General features: G+C 42.4%; 1 protein-coding gene across 2 annotated transcripts in view; it reads left to right on the forward strand.

Annotated features, from left to right (window-relative positions):
- LOC137156078 (microsomal triglyceride transfer protein-like) overlaps positions 1–8772 on the forward strand; it is a 28477-nt gene extending 19705 nt beyond the window's left edge. Inside the window, exons 13-18 of one of the 2 annotated variants that reach the window (XM_067552676.1) lie at positions 549–646; positions 2229–2350; positions 4746–4973; positions 5366–5490; positions 6141–6311; positions 7811–8772. In XM_067552676.1, coding sequence (XP_067408777.1) covers positions 549–646; positions 2229–2350; positions 4746–4973; positions 5366–5490; positions 6141–6311; positions 7811–7961 — 895 coding nt within the window. In that variant the 3' untranslated portion in view covers positions 7962–8772. The remainder of the gene's footprint in view (positions 1–548; positions 647–2228; positions 2351–4745; positions 4974–5365; positions 5491–6140; positions 6312–7810) is intronic. The other variant, XM_067552677.1, reaches the window with a different exon arrangement.
- Positions 8773–19783: the final 11011 nt, after the last annotated feature.

Below are 19783 nucleotides of genomic sequence, written 5' to 3' on the forward strand. Positions count from 1 at the left end.
CCAGTGTGAATACTTCAGCCACCTCTAGCACATGACATTCTAGTCTTGTAGGAATATAACTACACCCAGAGCAATGAAACCATGAGCTAGGAAAGGCTTTTATACCATTTCACAACTCCACTCTACTCCACCCTCTTTCCCTCATTTTCTTCTTCTATCATGCTCCATATTCTTTTGTCCGTCTCATGTTTTAGAACCATTAGGTACAACCACCACTAAGGTTCAGACTTATGCAAGTCATTAATAATTGCCCATGCCATATGGTGTATTGCTGAGCTATTTTCTCCCTACTTTGGGAGATACAAAAGAAAAGAAAGATTATAAAGGAGCTTGTTTAAGTAAAGTTCTTTTTATTCCATTTAAATGGTTCTCCGTGTGTTCGGTTTTTTATATATATTTTTAAGTGCATATCTCCTACCCTCTCTATAAAATCTTCCAAAATGGCAGGTGCCTTTTCTGAGATGATTTTATATTTAGATCCAGACACTAGATTTTCCTCTTTTTCTGCCCCACCCATGCACATCTTTTCCTACTTTTTTTTTTCCCAGGAAAGCAATGAAAGAAATTCTGAAAGATCCACAGATCAATAATTACAACTACCTCTCCAAAGCTGGCAGTTCCTCTTCTTTCTCACAACCCTTGGCAGGTGACAACATGGAAAAGACTATGTTTAAGCTGATCTCAAAAGGCTAAGTTGAAGTTCCTGTAGGCAGAGCCTACTTTTGGAATCCATTGTCAAGGGTCCCTGGAAATTACAAAGGATCTCTAACTTGTGTGACTCTCCCAAATTTAACATGGGGTGGTGAGAGTCCTCTGTAAGTGTCCTTGGATATCTAAGCACATTGGTTATTTCTCCGTTAGCTGTAATTGCATATACTTTAAGAGCAGTGGGGAAGGAAAGGGCATGGAAGGATATGTGGGAAAATAAATTGTTTTGGCAGGACCGCCACAATCCTAAAGCTGTCTTTCCAGATAGAGTAAAATGACTCCTTTATAGAGTGAGTTGCAGAATCAGTCACAAATATGGTCACACACTAGCAGAGCTGTTGTTCTTGATTCTTTATAAAGCAAATCAGTGCCACTCTGAAGCTGGCTGATAGATGTTTATATGGACATCAGGTTGGTTGGGGTCACACTTGCTTGCTCTCTCCCTTTTCCAGGTCTCATGCCATAACTAGGCCCACCTAGGTGCCCTCTTTAAAGCCCAATTGGAGGAGTCATCTGACTAATCACAGGTGCATTGCCCTCTTCCTCTTAAAGGGCCAATGCCACCCTGTGGCACTTCTCCCCACATACTTTACACGAACACTGGGCATGCCAGCACCACAGTTTCCCAGAATCTGCTACCATGAAAGATGAGCCAAATCTGGGACTACACTTATTGAAGAGTTCTTGTGTGGCAGAACTATTGCTAGGCCAAGAGACTAGCTCTGTTCTTGGTTATTTCTGAATTCATTACAGTATTTTAATAAGCTTTTTCAAAGAGGCAGATCCTCAGCTGGTGACTGGAATGGCACTATGACAATTTACATTTGATCTGCCCAAATATTTTTATCCCCACCCTCCAGCTTTCATTTCTGTCCCCATTCATATTGTTTCCACTTTTATTCCACTGCCTTCCTTTGTATCTCCCCAAAGGATGTTTTGGGCATGCAGAAGCAAACTAAATGGGAGTCAGCAACATCTTAGGGCTAATCCTTTAATTATTATAAGTTTGAACGGTGATGGACGAGAGACATTTTGCATCCCTCATATTTCAGCTTCTTAGTCAGACTGTTGATTGTTATTGTATGGGCCTGTGCTGTGCCTGGAAGGGAAGAGCTATTGAATACTAGTGATATGATCTGAATGGGGTTAGTACTTAACAAAAAGCCTCTAAGCCTCATCTTCTCTCATTTGCCTAGAAACCCACCAAGCTGTATCACAAAGTAATGTTTCCTGCACCCTCATCAGAGCGCCCCAGTACTTTGAGTTAGAATTCCATTGAATCTGACACTTTGAAAACAGAATACCACACTGGACTTTCTCTGCAATCCCATGGCAGAATCCTCAGATCTTCCCATTATATTATATGAGAGCCTCCAAGCTCTTTCTTTGCCAGTCAGATAGTTGCAGAGTGCCACTCCTCTGCAGCCATTATTGGAACGTTTTAAAAAGGGATGTGTAAAATTTTGCTAGTGATGACTGTGGTACAGCTCCGCTTATTGGTGCCTCTTTCTGTCTTTCAGCCACCGATGACATGCTTTCCACTTTCAATCTGGAGCTGCTATTCACTGAGGGTGGGCTCCTGAGGAAGAGTGTCTCAGGTTTCAAGCTGCTAAGCCATGGCCAAGAGCTTCAGGCAGCTCAGGTCTGCTATTAGGTTTTTGTCTCTATGCATGAAACACTTTAGAATGATTGAACAGCTACACATGCAGGAACCCAGGACACCTGCATTGCGCTAGCTGACATACAGTATCTCCTCTTTAACCTTCCTTGTAGGCCTCGTGGGTTCCTAATATTTGACTTCATGTACCTACTCAGAAGCCCCCACAATAGAGAACATCTGCTGTATCTAGCCACATGTGGGAAAGCTTGATATCTTAGCTTTTTAGCTGTGTTCTTTACTGTTCTGAAGTGGGAACCAGGGCAAACCGGCTGTTTGACATTTTAAGAGTGCCAGTATTAAAAGTTGCTCACCGTGGCTAAATGTCACACGTCAATATTTTCCCGAAGTTTTTATTCATCGTCCGTCTCTGGACATATGGGTCCATATCCTCAGCTGGTGTCAAACAACCTCATTCCATTGAGTTCAATGAAGTTGCACCTATTTATGCCAGCTGAGGATCTAGCCCCATGGCATCTTCAAAAAGACTGGGACAGAGACACTGCTGTTGTGTTGATATTTTTAAATTTACTACCACAAAAACTGAGTGAAATCCTGGCCCCACTAAAGTCAATGGAAGTTTTGCTGTTAATGCAAATGGGTCCAGGGTTTCATCCTAAAAGTCATTAGATAATAACTGTCATTCTGAATGTCTAAGTAGAGCATGGGTGAAATCTGGAAGCTGCTGAGTGCCCCTATATTGTGAGAAACTTTCCTCACATGTTCATGTTAAGTGTGAGAGACAATCTTACATTGTGGTCCGATCTGCACTTTACAAGATCTGAAACCCCTCTCAGATTTCTATGGTGCTAATCAGCCATGTAGGACTGATTACAAATGGAATCTATCTATCTATCTATCAATCATATTTATATGGCCCCAGTCACTGTAGTATTTGACCATATCACCATCTTTAATGTATTTCTCCCACAAAATCCCTGTGAAGTACTATCCCCATTTTACAGATGGGGAACTGAGGCAGGGAGCTCAGAGACATGCCCAAGATCACTGTGGTGGAGCAGGAAACTAAACCGAGTCACCCAAGTCCCCAGCTAGTGTCCTAACCACTAGACCATTCTTCCTCTCTACTTTAATTAACATCCTTAAAGAAACAATATAAAATACTAGAACCTGATTCTCCACTGCTTTGCCACCTGTATCATCATTTACACTTCTCTAAAACTGGTATAAAATAAAACTGAATCAGATCGATAGTGGTTTGCAATCACTTTGCTCAGCCGTAAATGACTTCTCAAGGGATAGGCCAATGTTGTAACAAGTTCACTGAACTTTAAAATCACTTCCCACTTTACTAGGCAAATGGGTGGATGTTATTTGAATCAGTGGTACAGTAATGCAAGATGCCAATTAACTGCTCCCAATACAGTATTTCTATCAGCACATTAGTCACCCCCAAATCTTTATCCAGATTTCCCTAGTAAAAAGTAGTGAAGGTCAACCCTTGAGGAAGCCTTGCTTTAACATAAAAATGGCCATAATGAGTCAGACTAATGGTCCATCTAGCCCAGTATCCTGTCTTCCAACAGTGTCCAATGCCATGTGCTTCAGAGGGAATGAACAGAACAGGAAATCATCAAGTGATCCATCCTATTGCCCATTCCCAGCTTCAGGCAAATAGCAGTCCCTGCCCATCTGACTAATAGCCATTGATGGACCTATCCTCCATGAACTTACCTAGTTCTTTTTTGGACCCTGTTATAGTCTTGGCCTTCACAACATCCTCTGGCAAGGAGTTCCTCAGGTTGACTGTGCATTGTGTGAAGAAATACTTCCTTTTGTTTGTTTTAAACCTGCTGCCTATTATTTTATTTGGTGACCCCTAGTTCTTGTGTTACAAGAAGGAGTAAGTAACACTTCCTTATTTACTTTCTCCATATGAGTCATGATTTTATAAACCACTATCATGTTCCCCCCCCACCCCCCACCCGTTAGTCGTCTCTTTTCCAAGCTGAAAAGTCCGAGTTTTATTAATCTCTTCTCATATGGAAGCCTTTCCATATCCCTAATCATTTTTGTTGCCCTTTTCTGTACCTTTTCCAATTTCAATATATCTTTTTTGACATGGGACAACTAGATCTTCATGCAATATTCAAGATGTGGGTGTACCATAAAGAGTCAATATGAAATGTTCTGTCTTATTATCTATCCCTTTCCTAATGATTCCTAATGTTGTTAGCTTTTTTGACTGCCACTGCACACTGAGTAGATGTTTCTGAGAACTATCCACAATGACTCCAAGATCTCTTTCTTGAGTGGTAACAGCTACTTTAGACACCATCATTTTATACGTATATTTGGGCTTACGTTTTCCAATGTGCATTACTTTGTTCATCACATTTTCTCCACTTGTGTATTTTAGGTCTCTATTGAAGCACAGGGGATGGAATCTGTGCTGGGAGAGAGTCCCACTGAAGGAGAAGAGGAGCAGGAGCTCGTGGCTGGGATGTCTGCCATTTTCTTTGATGTCCAGTTACAGCCAATTGTTTTCTTCCAAGGATATACAGATTTAATGGCCAAAGCCCTCTTAAGCAGCGGAGAGCCCACCAGTGTGGTCAAAGGGACAATCCTGCTGATGGATCATGAACAGGTAATGGCTGTATGATACGACCTTCCCTCATCCAAGCTGCCTATTAAACTGCATCATGGTACACTGTAGCTAAGTGAATATTCTAGAGAGGGTCTGCTTACAATCCATTGGCTCGTGCCTGATATTCATGATGGTGCCAAATCTAACCATGGTATGGCATTGATCAAAGGATGTCAAGAACTGGTTTTCTGAGTTGGCTCATTAGAGATGGGTTCTGCACTGCCGTGTGGGAGACCTGGCTTCCATTCCTGGCTTCCCCTCCCCAGGCCAACGGGGATTGGGGGTGCAGCATAGGCAGCGTCCAGCTGCCATTTAATATTTTTGTATAAGCACCTAAAGTCAAGAAAAGTGCTTCCAAAATTTAAATAAATACGCTTTTTTCTATTCTACAGACAATTCCACTTCAGTCTGGGCTGCAAACAGTGGTTAAACTTCAGGGAGCACTTGGGTTAGATATTTCAGCCAACATTGATGTGAATTTATGGGAGCAAGAATCAAGAACCAGCATCAAAACGAGGTAAATGAGTGAAAACTTATTTCACCTCGGAACACTCAGGAGACTTAGGAGGGACTTGGCACCCAGCATACATTGGAACAGCCTCAGGGCTGCTCCAACTTACACTGACTTGTAACAGCCCCCAAGGGGCTATTTCATATTGGCAAGGGATAATAGAGCTCCATGGTCTCCAGCCACACCCTTCCCAGCAAATACACCAGCATATGTCTTATGCTGGGAGCTTTTGGGAGAAGCGGGGTGGGGGCGGGCAGTAACATACAGTCCCTATGCCTCTATGCCAGTGGTGAGAACTACACCTATTACACACCCCCTGAAACCTACCCCACTGAGCCTATATGTTCAAGGATCCCACAAAAAGAGGTTAGCAACTTCTGAAAGATCTGCCTTACCATGAACACAGACACCATCACTTATCACTGTCTTTAGGCTCCCAATAGCCTGTACTTGGGATCAGACTAAAAGCTTCACCTGGATAGATGGGTTTAATTAACATTTTTCTGCACCTCCCCTTCCTTCGGGATCAGGAAGTACCACACAACTGCTGATAAATTAAGAAATAATGAAATCATTGCATGCCTGCATTGCAAAGACAGTGTATTCCCTTGGGAGATATTGTTCAGTGAAAGGAGTTATGCTTTCTCCCCTTGCAGGGGTGGACTGGCCATTGATTTCACAGCAGAAATCGCTGCCCCTTTCTTTCTAGCCAGTGTGAAAAGCCAAATAGAGGCAGAAGCCTCAATCAATTTTGATACAGCGGTAAGATTTTCTGGGAATCCAGTGCTCATGTGTCTGCAGCTAAGGGAGGAGCAGCTGCCTTACAGGTAAGCTGTGGCATTCTAGTCCAGGAGTACAAGGGGGTGGACACTTCTATTATCAGGGACACTAACACCGAACACAGTGTTTAGCTTGTGACTCCCAGTGGCAGGGAAGGTGAGGAGGGAGATCATGCACTACTTCCCCCCATCCTCCTAATCCTAGAACTCCATTCAGAAGTTTAAAAGTGCTCAACAATATCATAAACATCTGACTTATCCAGGGTTACAAAACCTACAGGATCCGTGAGGGGAGGATATTATGAAAGCCAGTTCTCACCCGCCCACTAAGCAGCCAGTTATTTGTTGCCCTCTTCCTTGTAACATGATAATGGTTTCATTGTCCAGAATTTGATTTACAGCAGGTTCTGCTTAGTCCCTCCATCTGGCGAGGTCAGTAAAAGGTTAATGGAAGCCGTGGACAATGCCAGAGAGCTAGCCAGACTAAGAAGTGTTAAGACGAGCCCTGGGCCCAGAAGAATGCTGGGGCTATCTTTTACACTATTGTGGTGATAAACCTCTCTTTTGTACTGTCACTGCTGGTCCTAATGCCAATATTGATTTTTGCCCCAGACAAAACATCACAGTCGTATTACGCTGTTACTGATAAATCCTTCATGGCTCCTTCCTGACATAAATAAGTGTCAAGCAGTTTGTTGCTGCTGTACGGCATCAGAGGCAGACACCCTGTCACTGTTCCCATGACTTACTAGCTGATTCGCGCTAAGGGCTGACTGTAGCTCCCTGAGATACTTGCATATCAGAGATAGATAGATAGATAGTGTTCCCATAAAAACACCTTGGGGCCCTAACCACCCTGGAGATACCTTAGGGGCATGAAAGAAACCTCATCTACAGATCAGGCACCAAAAAATCAGTAGGAGAGAAAGGGGAGCTCTTGTATTCAAGGTCCTTTCCCTTTGAGGAGCTATTAATTTCTCCACAGATGAAATCTTGCTACACAGCTTTTCCTGGAAGTTCTGTCTGCTCCAGTCTCCTGTTCAGTGTGTACTGCAGACAGGCACCATAAATCAATTCATTCTCTAAGAATCTTCCCAAATGAAATCTTCCCCATTTCAGTCAATTGCTGGGAGCAGAGGAATAACTTCAAACAGTTGTGATTCATCCTACCACTGAAACGTTTAGGCCTCATCCACATTATAGGTGAAACTATCAGCAAAATTTCCCTGTCCAGTGTTGTGAAATGTAGGAGTTGTTTTAAAGCATGCTACTTAATCTGTGCTAAAGATTAAACTCATAGCAACCTATAGCATTGTTGTACAACATGGATATAACACTGTTTTCAAGGGGCAATCTTGACAGAAATCAAGAAAAACACCTGTCAGGATATGCCATAACATTCCAACAGATCAAACTTAAGGAATGAATGAGGTATTAACCCATCAGCATGGAACATGCTGATTTGAGGAGACAAGCTGGGCCTGGTCTTGTATCATTCTAAAGTCTCCTAACTACTTTGTTGTTGCTCTTGTTATTCTGTCCCACAGAGAAATCTTTACAGTCTCCAAATCTTCAATGAATCAAAGCATCACTGTTCGCAAGGGAAGGCGTGGCACTATTGCGGGGCGTGAGCTTCCCTTGCACAGGGCCAACTCCGAGATGTGCAAGCTCCTGTTTACAGAGGCAAAGGAGGAGTAGAAGAATCCATGTGTGATGGGTCTGGATTCATCATTCCTCCCTTTTCCTTCATCCTAAATTCTCAATGAGCTGCATCCATGAGCCAGAATGAGGACCGATGTGAGCAGCCCAGAGCTCTCTCTCTCTTCCCACAAGAGTCTGCTTTTTACTGACTGTAATAAAAAACAATTGTCCCTATTACAGGAGAACATGCTGTAATCAGGGCACCAAATGTGGTCAGGACATAAATCCCTGGAGTCCACCAAGGTAAGTCCCTTGTAAAGGGCCAGATCTGAGATGTGCAAGATCCTGTTGGCACAATCAAAGGAACAGTAAAAAAATTAACCTGCGCAGGGACTGGCCTTGAGAATCCTTAAGCCACCAAGTGGGGAGGGTGGTAGAATTCTCATAATCACATACCCTTCCCTGTGATGGTCATTCTCCATATGCAATGATCCGTTAGAAGCAAAACTGGGCCACCATAAGCCTCGCAGCTGAGACTCCTTGTTTTGAGAGTCACAACAAGGTGAATTTCAGCCAGATACCCAGAATGGAGTGTTCACCACACATTTCTCCCCACTTAGCTGTGCAACTGCAATCAAGTGAGTTCTCCCAGGAGGTCTGGTCAGAACTTCCCAGGGCTGAGGAAGTGATTAGAATCCAATGTTGCACAATTTGGTGATTGTGGTAGTGTGCCAGACATGTGGAAAGGGTAGCTTGATTTTTTTTGCATACTTGATTTTTGAAAAAAAGCAGTAAGACAAAAAGCCGCATAATCTGTCAGCAACTATGTACATTCCTTTTCGTATAATTAAAAGTGTTTGTATCTGAATAGGATTTCATCTCAGTTCCCTCACAACTTGAACTTCTTCTGCTTGATTCTCCAGTGAGCTCATGCTCTGTTACCAGGGTAATGACTGATGTCAGAAAGCCAGAAAGAAAAGATGATGTTGGAAGTGGCAAATTCACTGCTAATTCTAATTTCAGGGGTGAAATAGATTAATTTTACCCATACAGTTTTCAGTATTAGCAAGACTAATTAAACACATTATGGAAAACGAACATGGAAGGTAAATTGGGTTGTGCTTACGTATGGTGTGTGTGTGTGTGTGGCGGGGGGGAGCAATTTTTCCCTTGGCAAAAGTCCTCTTTTAAGGGAGTGGAAGTCCACTAGGGATATTACTTCTCGTTTCACCAATACAGCATTAGTGGGACCACTACTGGAGCACCGTGTCCAGTTTGGTGTTCATGTTTTAAAAAGGACATAGAAAAATTAGAGAGAATTCAAAGAAGAGTTACAAGAATGATTTGAGGTCTGGAAAATCTGCCTTTCAATGAGAAACTTAAGAAGCTCAGTCTATTTAGCTTGTAAAAGACCAAGTTACAACGCGACTTGGTCATGGCCTATACTTACACAGGGAGACAATATCAGATAGGTGAAGGATCTTGAAATTAGGATACAACAGCATAACAAGATCCAAAGACTGGAATTGAAGTCAGCAAAGTTCAAACTGGAAATGAAACAATTTTTAACAGTAAGGGGTTTTAAATATTAGAACAGATTACTAAAGTCATCACTTGGATGTTTTTCTAAAAGGTATGCTCTAGTCAGCCCCCGTTACTGGGTTAAATGTAGGTATTAAAGGGTGAAATTCCCTTGCCTGTATTAAGCAGGGGAGATTAGATTATTATAATGAATCTATGAAATGGAAAGTTTGGCCAACAAAGACATTTCATATAGTTCTCTCTCTCTTTATGGATATTATTCAACAAAAATTGAACAGAGCAGTGTGGGGGTGTCTTTCCCAGTATTCCACTCTACTCCCAGTCTCATCAGAAGGTAGTAGAAGTTACATTTGTGTGTGTATAGATGTATTTTTTAGATTTATGCCTTAGTGGATAGTTTATACCTACAGTGCTCCTTCTAGGTGATCATAGGTTTACATATTAATGGGAAAACCTTTTGCATCTCTTAAGTTCTTAAAAGTGGTACCACTCTCTTTTAAATGAAGCACAAGGTGAAGACAAGACATTTTTCAATCCTAAAGATGTCTGCGGCAGTATTCAAGTAGCAAAGAGATGCAGAAACTTCTCTCTTCTGTTTATATTTTAGCTCTATTTATGGTAATTTATGTAAATTATAACTTGCTTTTTAGAGTAGAGTAAATATTGTTTTTCAGTTTTCACTGATTTTTTTAGTGACCAACGGCATTTCAACAGTTATCATTTTTGTGCTACAAATTGAATATTACTGTAGCAATTGAAGAAGCAAGGGAAATTAACATCAAATAGCAATGTTCCTTGATCTTTAAGATTTTTTTGTCCCAGTTTTGCTTCACAGTTTTTATATCAGAAAATATTGTTTTTGTGGAATATGAGAACACTGCAAAAGCTGAGAATTTGGATGCCTGATAGCATTTATTTTATACTGATTCTCTTTTATTTTTTTTATTTTTTTTTGCTTGGTAGTGTTTTGCTGCTTTTACAGAGAGAGATACTAATTATGAGTCATTTGGTTTAGTTCTATTAATAAATTTAATCTATTTTTTTTAAAACTTTCTGTTGCCTTTGTTAATTTTTCCATTTCTGTGAACAGAAAGGGAACACAGGCAGAAATCAGTTGCTTACACAACAGGTGCCCAGTAGAAGCAGAGGGAATGGTATCATTGAAGCCAGCTGTATTTAACACTGCTGGGAACTGCACAGGAGCTTGCTTTACAGATCAGCCTTAAGAAGTTCCAGAGTGTTGAAACTAAATTTGCACAAAACTCCCAAAGCCTGCAGGAGCGCTAATCTCTTCTGCTTTGCCTCTAGAGAGCTTAAGTAGTCCATGGGAGATGACCTTCAGCACTGTGAGATTAGGAGCTTCACAGGCCTAAAGATCCCACTTATCCAAACCCTCCTATTTTGTGAAGGTTTTGGATACCACTCAAGATCCTGGTAAATATGTGGGTTTAACTTCATCTTCTGAGCAACAAATACTTCTGCAGACTACCAGGTAATTTTACACTGAGCAGGCCCAAGGACCTATAGAGTAATTACTATGTAACCTGCTCTCTTGTCTAAATGGCGTAATTACTCTGTGACTGGAAAGAAGGGGCACGCTTCACTTGTTATATTTCTAGACTTTATTGTGGGTGGGCTTCAAATTGCTGGTGGAGTGGGGGAGAGGATTGAAAAGTTATCCATCAATGAATTCTTCCATCAATCCATCCTTCTCTGAGCCTCATTTACTTGCCTCTCCATCTTTAACGTTTCCCTGTGGGGCCATACACTCTCTCATCAGCAGCTACTTTAATGCTGCTAGCTTGATTCTCCTAGTCCAATGCTGCTTTCCTCCCCTTTGAATTAAAGCACTCCCTCTGCTATCCTCCCCTTTGAATTAAAGCACTGTGGAGCTGCTAGCATGGTGCTTATTTCATTCACTAGAACTGCAGGGTAAGCTCCTAATGACACAGTCCTACAGCTAACCCCGCCTGTAACTTGTTCCACAATGAGTTGGTAGCCATAGCACTGAGATCTGAGTAGATCTTAATTCATGTTATGTTATTCTGCAAGGTGCCTGGGGAAGACTATTTCAGTATTGAAACCTCCATCAAAACAGAACAGCAAAGGGTTAAAGGGTCACACTCCTTCACTACTAGTCCAAACTAATAAATAGAATGCCTGGTTGCCACATGTTGATAGAGCATTCCCAGTGTTTCACCTCCTTCTTGGTTTCCTTTAACTTCCCATGTGCTCTCCTGGGATTTGCAGAAGAAGCCTTTGCAGCCCAGCTGGGAAGTTGTATTACCTGGGGTCAAATACGAAATGACATACATAGCTGCACAGTCTTGGATTAAAATATATAATAATGTATACACTGGGGGGCTCATAAATTGGAAGAGTTTAACAGTGGTTACCCTGAAATATGTGTCAATTTTTGTCTTAAGCAAAATGATAGTTTCCTCAATTTCTCCTGTATGCCCTGTTATGGAGCAATCCTTGGCACTTCATAGTTATGATTTCAGCTAAATAGCTGTTTAAACACGTATTTTCCATCCACTTGAAAATACTTACTTAAGGGCATGCCTTGACAACTGCAAAACCTGAGGTCAAGTTATTTACTTCTCAGAGTCAACTGGCAAGTTGTGAGACTGGTCCCTGGCTACTGCAGCATGGCAGGAGTCACTGAGTCTCACCAGCAGTGCTCCGAGTGGCTAATTGGCCCTTAATGGTGATGTATGGACACAGCTATGCACCACCGTGCACCATCAAAACTTCAAGAGGAGAAGAACCCCTCTATCCCTTTTGTTACTGCTGCTTTTAGAGTCGTGGCAGTCAGGATAAAGATCATTCACATCCTGCCGAGTCCTACTGGCCCCAGAAGCACTTTCATTTCCCTGCTACTTTGTCTTGCCCTTGAACTAAAACAGCCACCACCATAGCAAAGTTAAGGCCTTGACTAGCCACACACCCATGTAACAGTTTCAAGATGGCTACCTCTGGTCACAGAGGGGTGTATAATGCTGGTAAACCATGTGCCAGCTCTTGCCTTGCCAAGGTTCCAGGTGTCAGCTGAGCACTGACAAATTCATAGCTGGAAATCAGACCAGCTCACCTATATATTCGTATTGTTCAAGGTAGGTGTTAGACTTGCAAGAAGGGGTTTAGTCTCTATAAAACGCTTGTAAGTTGCTACATTTGTATATCATAATTGTAATGTCCGTGTCCCATTGCTTTAAGGTAATGTTAAAATGTTGCTCTATTAGTGTGAAAATGCTAGCTCTGAACTTGTGAATATAAACAGTTCACAGGTAGTAGTTCCCCTAACCCTCAAGAAGGACTATCAAGACTAAATGGGCCATGTTAGGACAAAAACTTTGTTGATTGCCCCATCAATCCATGGAGAAGTTATATGCAGGAGTTCTCATCCCATCGGTTTGAAGTCTGGGGAAAAGGCATATAAAGATGCTCATAAGAGGAAATGCTTCTGTCTTGGCTGCTTGGACTCTCACAAGGGCTGGAGCTAAGGAAGAAAAGCAGAGGTCTCCAGGGTCAACCTGGATTAGCCCTAAAAGACATTCAGTGGACAGATTGCTACATCTCTGCCACCTTTTGGGACCAAAGACTGTAAATCATTTGTGCTAATACCTGTAAATAACTCATTTATTTTTCCTAGTTGATAAATCCTTTGTTATTTTTACTAAAAGATTGGCTACCAACATTGTCTTTGGTGTGAGATCTAAGATAACACTTGGATCTAAGGTAAATGATCTCTTGGGACAGGAAGCAACTTGAATATTTTGTGATAAGTGACCATTTATCACGAAGTCCAACTTGCCTGGGGTAGGGGAGATGTAGGGACGAGAACTGTATCTAAAGTAGCCTAAGATAGTAACTAGGAGGAAGTGGGGGATGAGTGAGATACCTGACACTTCAGTGAGGGACCAGAAGATCTTCATTCAGACCCGGTTCAAGAATTCTGCTTAAACAGCAAATTGTTGTATTTTTTCCCCATAAAAGAGTAGTAAAATTTCTGGCATTTAAGAAAGACTATCTCCTGAGCCTTCCCGGGGGGAGAGGCTAACTCTCTTTGCTTTGGCTGGAAACACATTTCCAGGTCCTTTGGAAGTTTCTGGAAAGTTTTGGAATGTAATTCATTAATTTTTGCTGCTGATGGCAGTTTTAATCTCCCACTTTTTGGAAGTCAGTGGAATCTTAAAGTTTCAAGGTCCCTTCCAGAGGTTTTTTCAGCTTCAGCGGTACATTGGTGTGATATCCTGCTCAGGACACCCGGAACTGTGATCTACTGTGTCATCCCTTTGCCTTAACAAAAGCAAGAGATTTGAGGCTGCTAACCTGTCTCAGCTCCCTGATATACCAGCCTGTCTGCCTTGGCAGCAAAATCTTCAAGACTTTGTCAGTCTGAACCTTGCCTTGGAAGTAACAATCAGGGAACCCCAGTTCCCTTGTTCCCCAGCAAAATCTCCCTGCAGTGACCCATCCCTCTCATGCACACTCACAGAAATTATGATGTTCACTGCCTCCAAAGAGACAGAGCCTACATCAGCTTGTTAGGTAGCTGAAAACTCGCACTTCACTGTAATACTTAGCACTGAGCTGGATTTGTAATAAAATAATACAAAAAGAACAGAGATTTAATGATACTAAGCAAGAGAAAAAGAGAGAGGTCTGGTTACAACCAAAACAAAACACACTTTCTAGTGACTAAAACTTAATCTTAGCAAGTTACAATATTTGCCTACGCAGTTTTCTTACTCCCATCAAGTTACCAGCATCTTCAGCCCTCCAGGCCAGGGGACCCAATGTTCACAGACTTTCTTTGTTCCCTAAGTCATGGATAATAAAAATGCCTTTTTGCTCCACTTCTATTACCCAAAGCCTGTTGTCTCTGTCTCAAGAGCCAGGAAGGATTCCTGGGGTGCAGACTCTTTCCCACAATGTGCTCACTAAGGGTATGTCTGAACTTAAAACACTACAGTGTAGACCCAACTTACACCGATGGGAGGGGTTCTCCCATCGGCACAGGTAATCCACCTCCCCAAGAGGCAGTATTCTTCCATCAACCTAGTGCTGCCTATGCCTGGTCAGTATAGCTACGGCTCTCGTGGGGGTGTGGATTTTTCACACCCCTAAAATATATAGCTATACCAATAAACATTCCTAATGTAGACCAGAACTTACCTGCTGCTTTTTAGTTTGATAACGTTGTTTACCATACATATAAATATACTTTCATGTCCTCTGCAGTAATCAAGCCAGTCACACTGGTAAATCCACATTCCTTTGTCTAGGGCAGGCTGGGTTTACGGACTGCCTCCCAAACACATTAAGAACTTATTTCCAACAAACACATACAACTTTTTGTACACAACCCATAGATACATGAAATAAAACATTTTGGACCTAATTCTCCATTGCCCTGAAGCTGGTGATGTCATTTACACCAGAGCAAAGGGAGTGGAAGCTGGCCTATTACAGTGTCTCATCCTGAGTTAGTAGGGTTCTCATATTGCACTACTGTAAATGACCATACAAGGGGCAGGGCAGTGGAGAATCAGGTTGCATTTCATCAACTGAAATAAAGATGCCACAAAGAATTCAACATTATGGTGTTTTTATACAAGCCCCAGAATACAAGTGCAGCGCCCCCCTTGACCATCATTACGGATGCCCAAGTAGGAGACCTCTGAATGAGGTGGTTTGCAACTATGGAGATGCCCTTTTGGAAACTCTAAGAGAGATGAGTGCTTCTGAGTATGTGAGATGGCGTCTGGAGGCTGTTTTCCTAGCTGACATGCCCCAGTGCATGTGATGTGAAAGAACAATGCAAAGGTCTGACCTGTCTGCTGGAGGCATATGGCAAGCAATCAAAATGGGTGACTAAGTGTGACCGTCTAGCCAGGGATTAAGCAGAGGATGGAGCAGTCTCCAGAGCTGGATGTTATTGTTTCAGTTCCTAACACAATATAGCATGCAAGCTTAGGTAGGTGAAGTAGGAGCAGAGCAAAGGCAAACTGCAATGACAAGGAAACTGAAGTTTGCCCAGCCTCATTAAGGGAGACATTGTAAAATTGGTAAGCTTGACCTGCCTTTCTGTAATTATAACTCTCTGAGAAATCCATGTCATTCCTTATGGAGAGGAAGAGTTCTTCAAAACAAGCACAAAAACAAACCACCACCCCTTTCCTAAAAAACCACCACTGAACAATCCAATACCAGTAGCCCAACACCCAGGATGTGTAATCCTGCAATAGCAGACCAGTCAGTAACCAGACAGAGTGTAACCCAGAATTCAGCAGTAGCCGAGGCCAATCTACAGCTCAATCATCTGATATCAATTAGAGGTGTTGCAGCAGGATGACATGTTTAAATTTATGGCTATAGGAAATGAGTGAAACCATCCATTCAGCCTGAGACAAGTGGGGCTATCAACAGCAAACAGGCTTTGATGTAACAAGGAGGGTTTTTCAGGGAGGTGTTAGGTGAAGTTCAAACAATAGATTTTAGGATCTCCACAGAACACTTACCCCGGTTCAAAGGATTTGTAAAAAGGACTACAAGTTAATTGGAAACCATCTGAAAAGCTGCCTTCAATAATGGATACAAATGGAAGAACGGGAAGAACAATACACTTATTCTAAGAAGTTGTGTTTGAGAAGCAACGGTCTGCACTGGCATAGCAGAAGACCTTTGGCCTCACTGAAATCAGTGGCAGAACTCCCCCTGACTTCCAACGGGCCAAGATTTCATCCCTCAGACCTCAAACAGTAACAGAGACTTTTTCACACGTAAACTCCAAGGGGAGAGACAGTGTAAATAGAGGATGTAAGTTGAAGGGAAGGACAGTCAGAGAACTTTTCATTGACACAGGAACGGTCACAATAAAGCAACCGTTTCCTTAATTCAACAGAATGTAACTAAGATTTCATCCTGTCTAGCAAGACTGTTGTTACTCCCATCTTAGACTAGACAGGAATCATCCCTCTTAATTTATGGATTACTTTGCTCTTCTCCTTACTTCCTAATTTCTAAAGGTAACTAGGTCAATATTTAAACCAATACAGAATTTACTGTGATTTGGGATAAGCACTGTGAGTAATTCTTGGATAATAGGAAAATAACACTCAGGATTGAAAAGTACCTGCCTAGGACAGCTGATCGGCATCATGGGAATGGCATACAGAAACCCTAAGAACTACGTGGTGGGATAAATGATGGAGGGCTGAAAGTGACACAGCACAATAAAAATAAACCAGTGTAACCAAACAATCATGGGCAAACCTACAACAACAAACCAGTGTATGCATAATTAAGAACTAATGATGAGCGACAATAACCACAAACACACCAACAAATTGGCACTGCTGAGTGCAATGGAAGGGAGACCCTTCTGTTTTGAGCCTCTGGAAGTGGTGTTATTATTGACAAAGGAAAAAACAAATTATAAAATAAATAATTTCCAAAAAGATGAGAGGTTCTCTTGATGGGGTCCTCTAAACTTCTCCATCCCCCTCAGGACTTTGACATTCACCTGACTTGATAAACAAAGAGCTTTACTTTCTACCTGGTTCATTTAGCCTTTTGTTGTTGTTTTCTTTTAGTTACTTTGCATACTTGACTTTGAAGTGCCACTTCAGTACTCTGGAGAGCACATGATCCAGGAGCAGTGAGATAACAGAGGTCTTTATTTTCTCATATTACATTATGTTTGTCCCCAGTGGCTCAGTACTGGAGCACAGGGACTTTTCTCCATCCTCCAGTGCAGAGCATCTGGGAGCGAACCTGTCACAGGGCGACCCCAGTTGTGCTTAAAAGAAGGCAGCAAGGCCCTAGGGGGAAGGAGACTGGGTGAGTAAGAGACCTGGTGAATTAGAGCTGTCTGGAAAAGACAGAGAAGGGCAGGCGAGAGCTGCCTGAAGAGGAAAGAAGAGGTCCAGGGAGAAACAGGAGCAGAAACAAAAGCAGAGGAGAGCTGGTACAGAGATCCACTGGAAAAAGCAAAAGCTTGATGGTGAGGACTAGCCAGAGCTGGAGAACCCCTGCTGAATTAAAAAAAAAAAAAAAAGTTTGTGTAGAGGCCCCTGAGAAGAAGAGGAAGAACCAGCCTAGTTAGGAGAAGCTGAGCCCAGAACAAGAGGGTTGATATTGGAGGATAGATGCCAGGAGCAGGGATAGGACTTGTGGGCAGAGAGGCCTGGCTGAGTGGAACACCGTTGGAAGTCCCTCTTGCAGCAGGCCTGGGTAGAGGAATGCCATGGGAAGCTGAGACTAGAATAAGGGCTTGGTCTTGGAGGGAAATTCCCTGAGCAGGGATAGGACTCACAAGAAGGGAGGCCTGGCTGAGTGGAACACCGTTGGAAGTCCCTCTTGCAGCAGGCCTGGGTAGAGGAATGCCATGGGAAGCTGAGACTAGAATAAGGGCTTGGTCTTGGAGGGAAATTCCCTGAGCAGGGATAGGACTCACAAGAAGGGAGGCCTGGCAGAGTGGAACACTGTGAGGAGTTCTCCTGAGGGAATCTTCAGTGGGGATTATCGGAAAAGACTTGTGGAAGAGAAACATGTATTGAGACTCTCAGGTAGCAGGTCTGGGGCCCTGAAACAAGGGCTAAAGGAATTGTGAGAGTAGTTAACCTTCAGGTGCGTGACCTGGGAATGGTGACTTTTGAAAGGGAATGAAGCGCTGCTATATTGTAACTGTGTTTTACCTTGGGGATTTGAGAGGGACTGTTTTATTATGAGGGATTTGTGGATTGTGGCACTTTATATGAATAAAGGGGTTTGGATGTTAAATTGAGAAACAATATTCCTTTGCACAGGTAGATTCTGAAGGGAAACTGAGGCAGGTGTACCAGTTGAGCAGCAGCCTGCTGCAGGAGGGTGCCCTAGGAAGGGGCACCCCATGACAAAATATACATCTTTCAACTATACAAGCAGAGTACTATCATCACAGAATCGTAGAAATTAGATATCAAAGAAATTTATTACCCTCAACACACACACACACACGTTAATGCAGGATTGTTTCCTCCAGACCTTTCCGTCCTCCCTAATTCCCTCCTAGGTGTGACACCCTTTAGATACATGTAGATTCTTGGGTCAAGCTAAACAGATTTAGTTCTTTCTTTATAAATCAAAACCTCCTGTCCCTTACATTCCCCCCCCCCCACTTCTCTGAATTACCTCCAATTTTTTAATTTTTTCTGGTACTGAGGATTGCAGAATTACAGAGTTAAATTATCCTGTTACCTCACTGGCAAATCTCATATGGGAGTGACTTTGAATGCCTGCAATGAAGGCTTATGTTTATTGTCCTTCCCATGTGGGTGGGGATTACTTTCGTGGGGATTACAGAGCTTGGGGTTCACTATGGCAAACAAGCAGACAGAGAGGCAGTCACTGAATACCGAGTCATCAAGAGCTGTAGCAAGGAGTTAAATGCACTATAAGAAGCCATCTAGCCCAGCTGAACACACTGGCAGATTTTAGACCTTAGTGAGCCTGATCTCTCTTCAGTATTGTTACCCTTTTAAGAGCGAATTTATTAGTACTGGAAAGAGATGCCAGGCCTGGAAACTGAGTCCACAATGGGAAGCAAGTGCAAGCTTCCAACCACTGAGCTCTCTCCAGGTCATAGGTCATTCCTGACCTGCCTGAGTCTGCTAAGCAGAGTGACAACTAGGCATCACCTGTAATAATGGGGTTTTTTCAGGTGAGTAGCTGTTCCTGGGAATTGAATATAGAGTTCACTATCTCATTTCACACAGGGCACCACACATAAATCAAGTAGTAACAAAGAACTATGAAATGGCCAACATTTGGCAAGTCAGATCAGCATTTTTAGTGAAAGTATTCGTATCCCATTACTGATCTTCCTAACAAGCCAATTACATCTGGTGTTATTCTGCCATGGTCGGAGGGATTCAACTCTTCATTGTATTGGCTGTCCTGGGTGGCTACTTTCCTTACTAATTCAGTGATCGTATCAATAAATTAAAAGCACTGTACAAATATAAATTAATTAACCATTACCCATGATACTACTGGCTACAACTGTGACATCACTCTGTGACAAATTTACCATGAACAGATGCTCTAGGAGACTACCTGTCCTATGGTAACTACAGTTTAGGGGCAATCAAATCTTTGGTGACTGGTGTGTGAGCGAAAGGGGGGACATTTCCCGTTTTAATCAGGGCAGCAAGAATCTTACAATGTACACTACAGCAGGTTACAGGGCTGGAATTCCATTCACATCCCATTTAAGCCAAAAACATACATTTCTGTGCACACAAATCTTCATCCTAATCTTCAGTGGTTACCTACAATTTAACATAGTT

The sequence above is a fragment of the Emydura macquarii genome, unplaced genomic scaffold, assembly GCF_026122565.2.
Source record: "Emydura macquarii macquarii isolate MOO-44397 ecotype Brisbane River unplaced genomic scaffold, CSIRO-AGI_Emac_v2 contig_1390, whole genome shotgun sequence".
Classification (NCBI taxonomy): domain Eukaryota; kingdom Metazoa; phylum Chordata; order Testudines; family Chelidae; genus Emydura; species Emydura macquarii.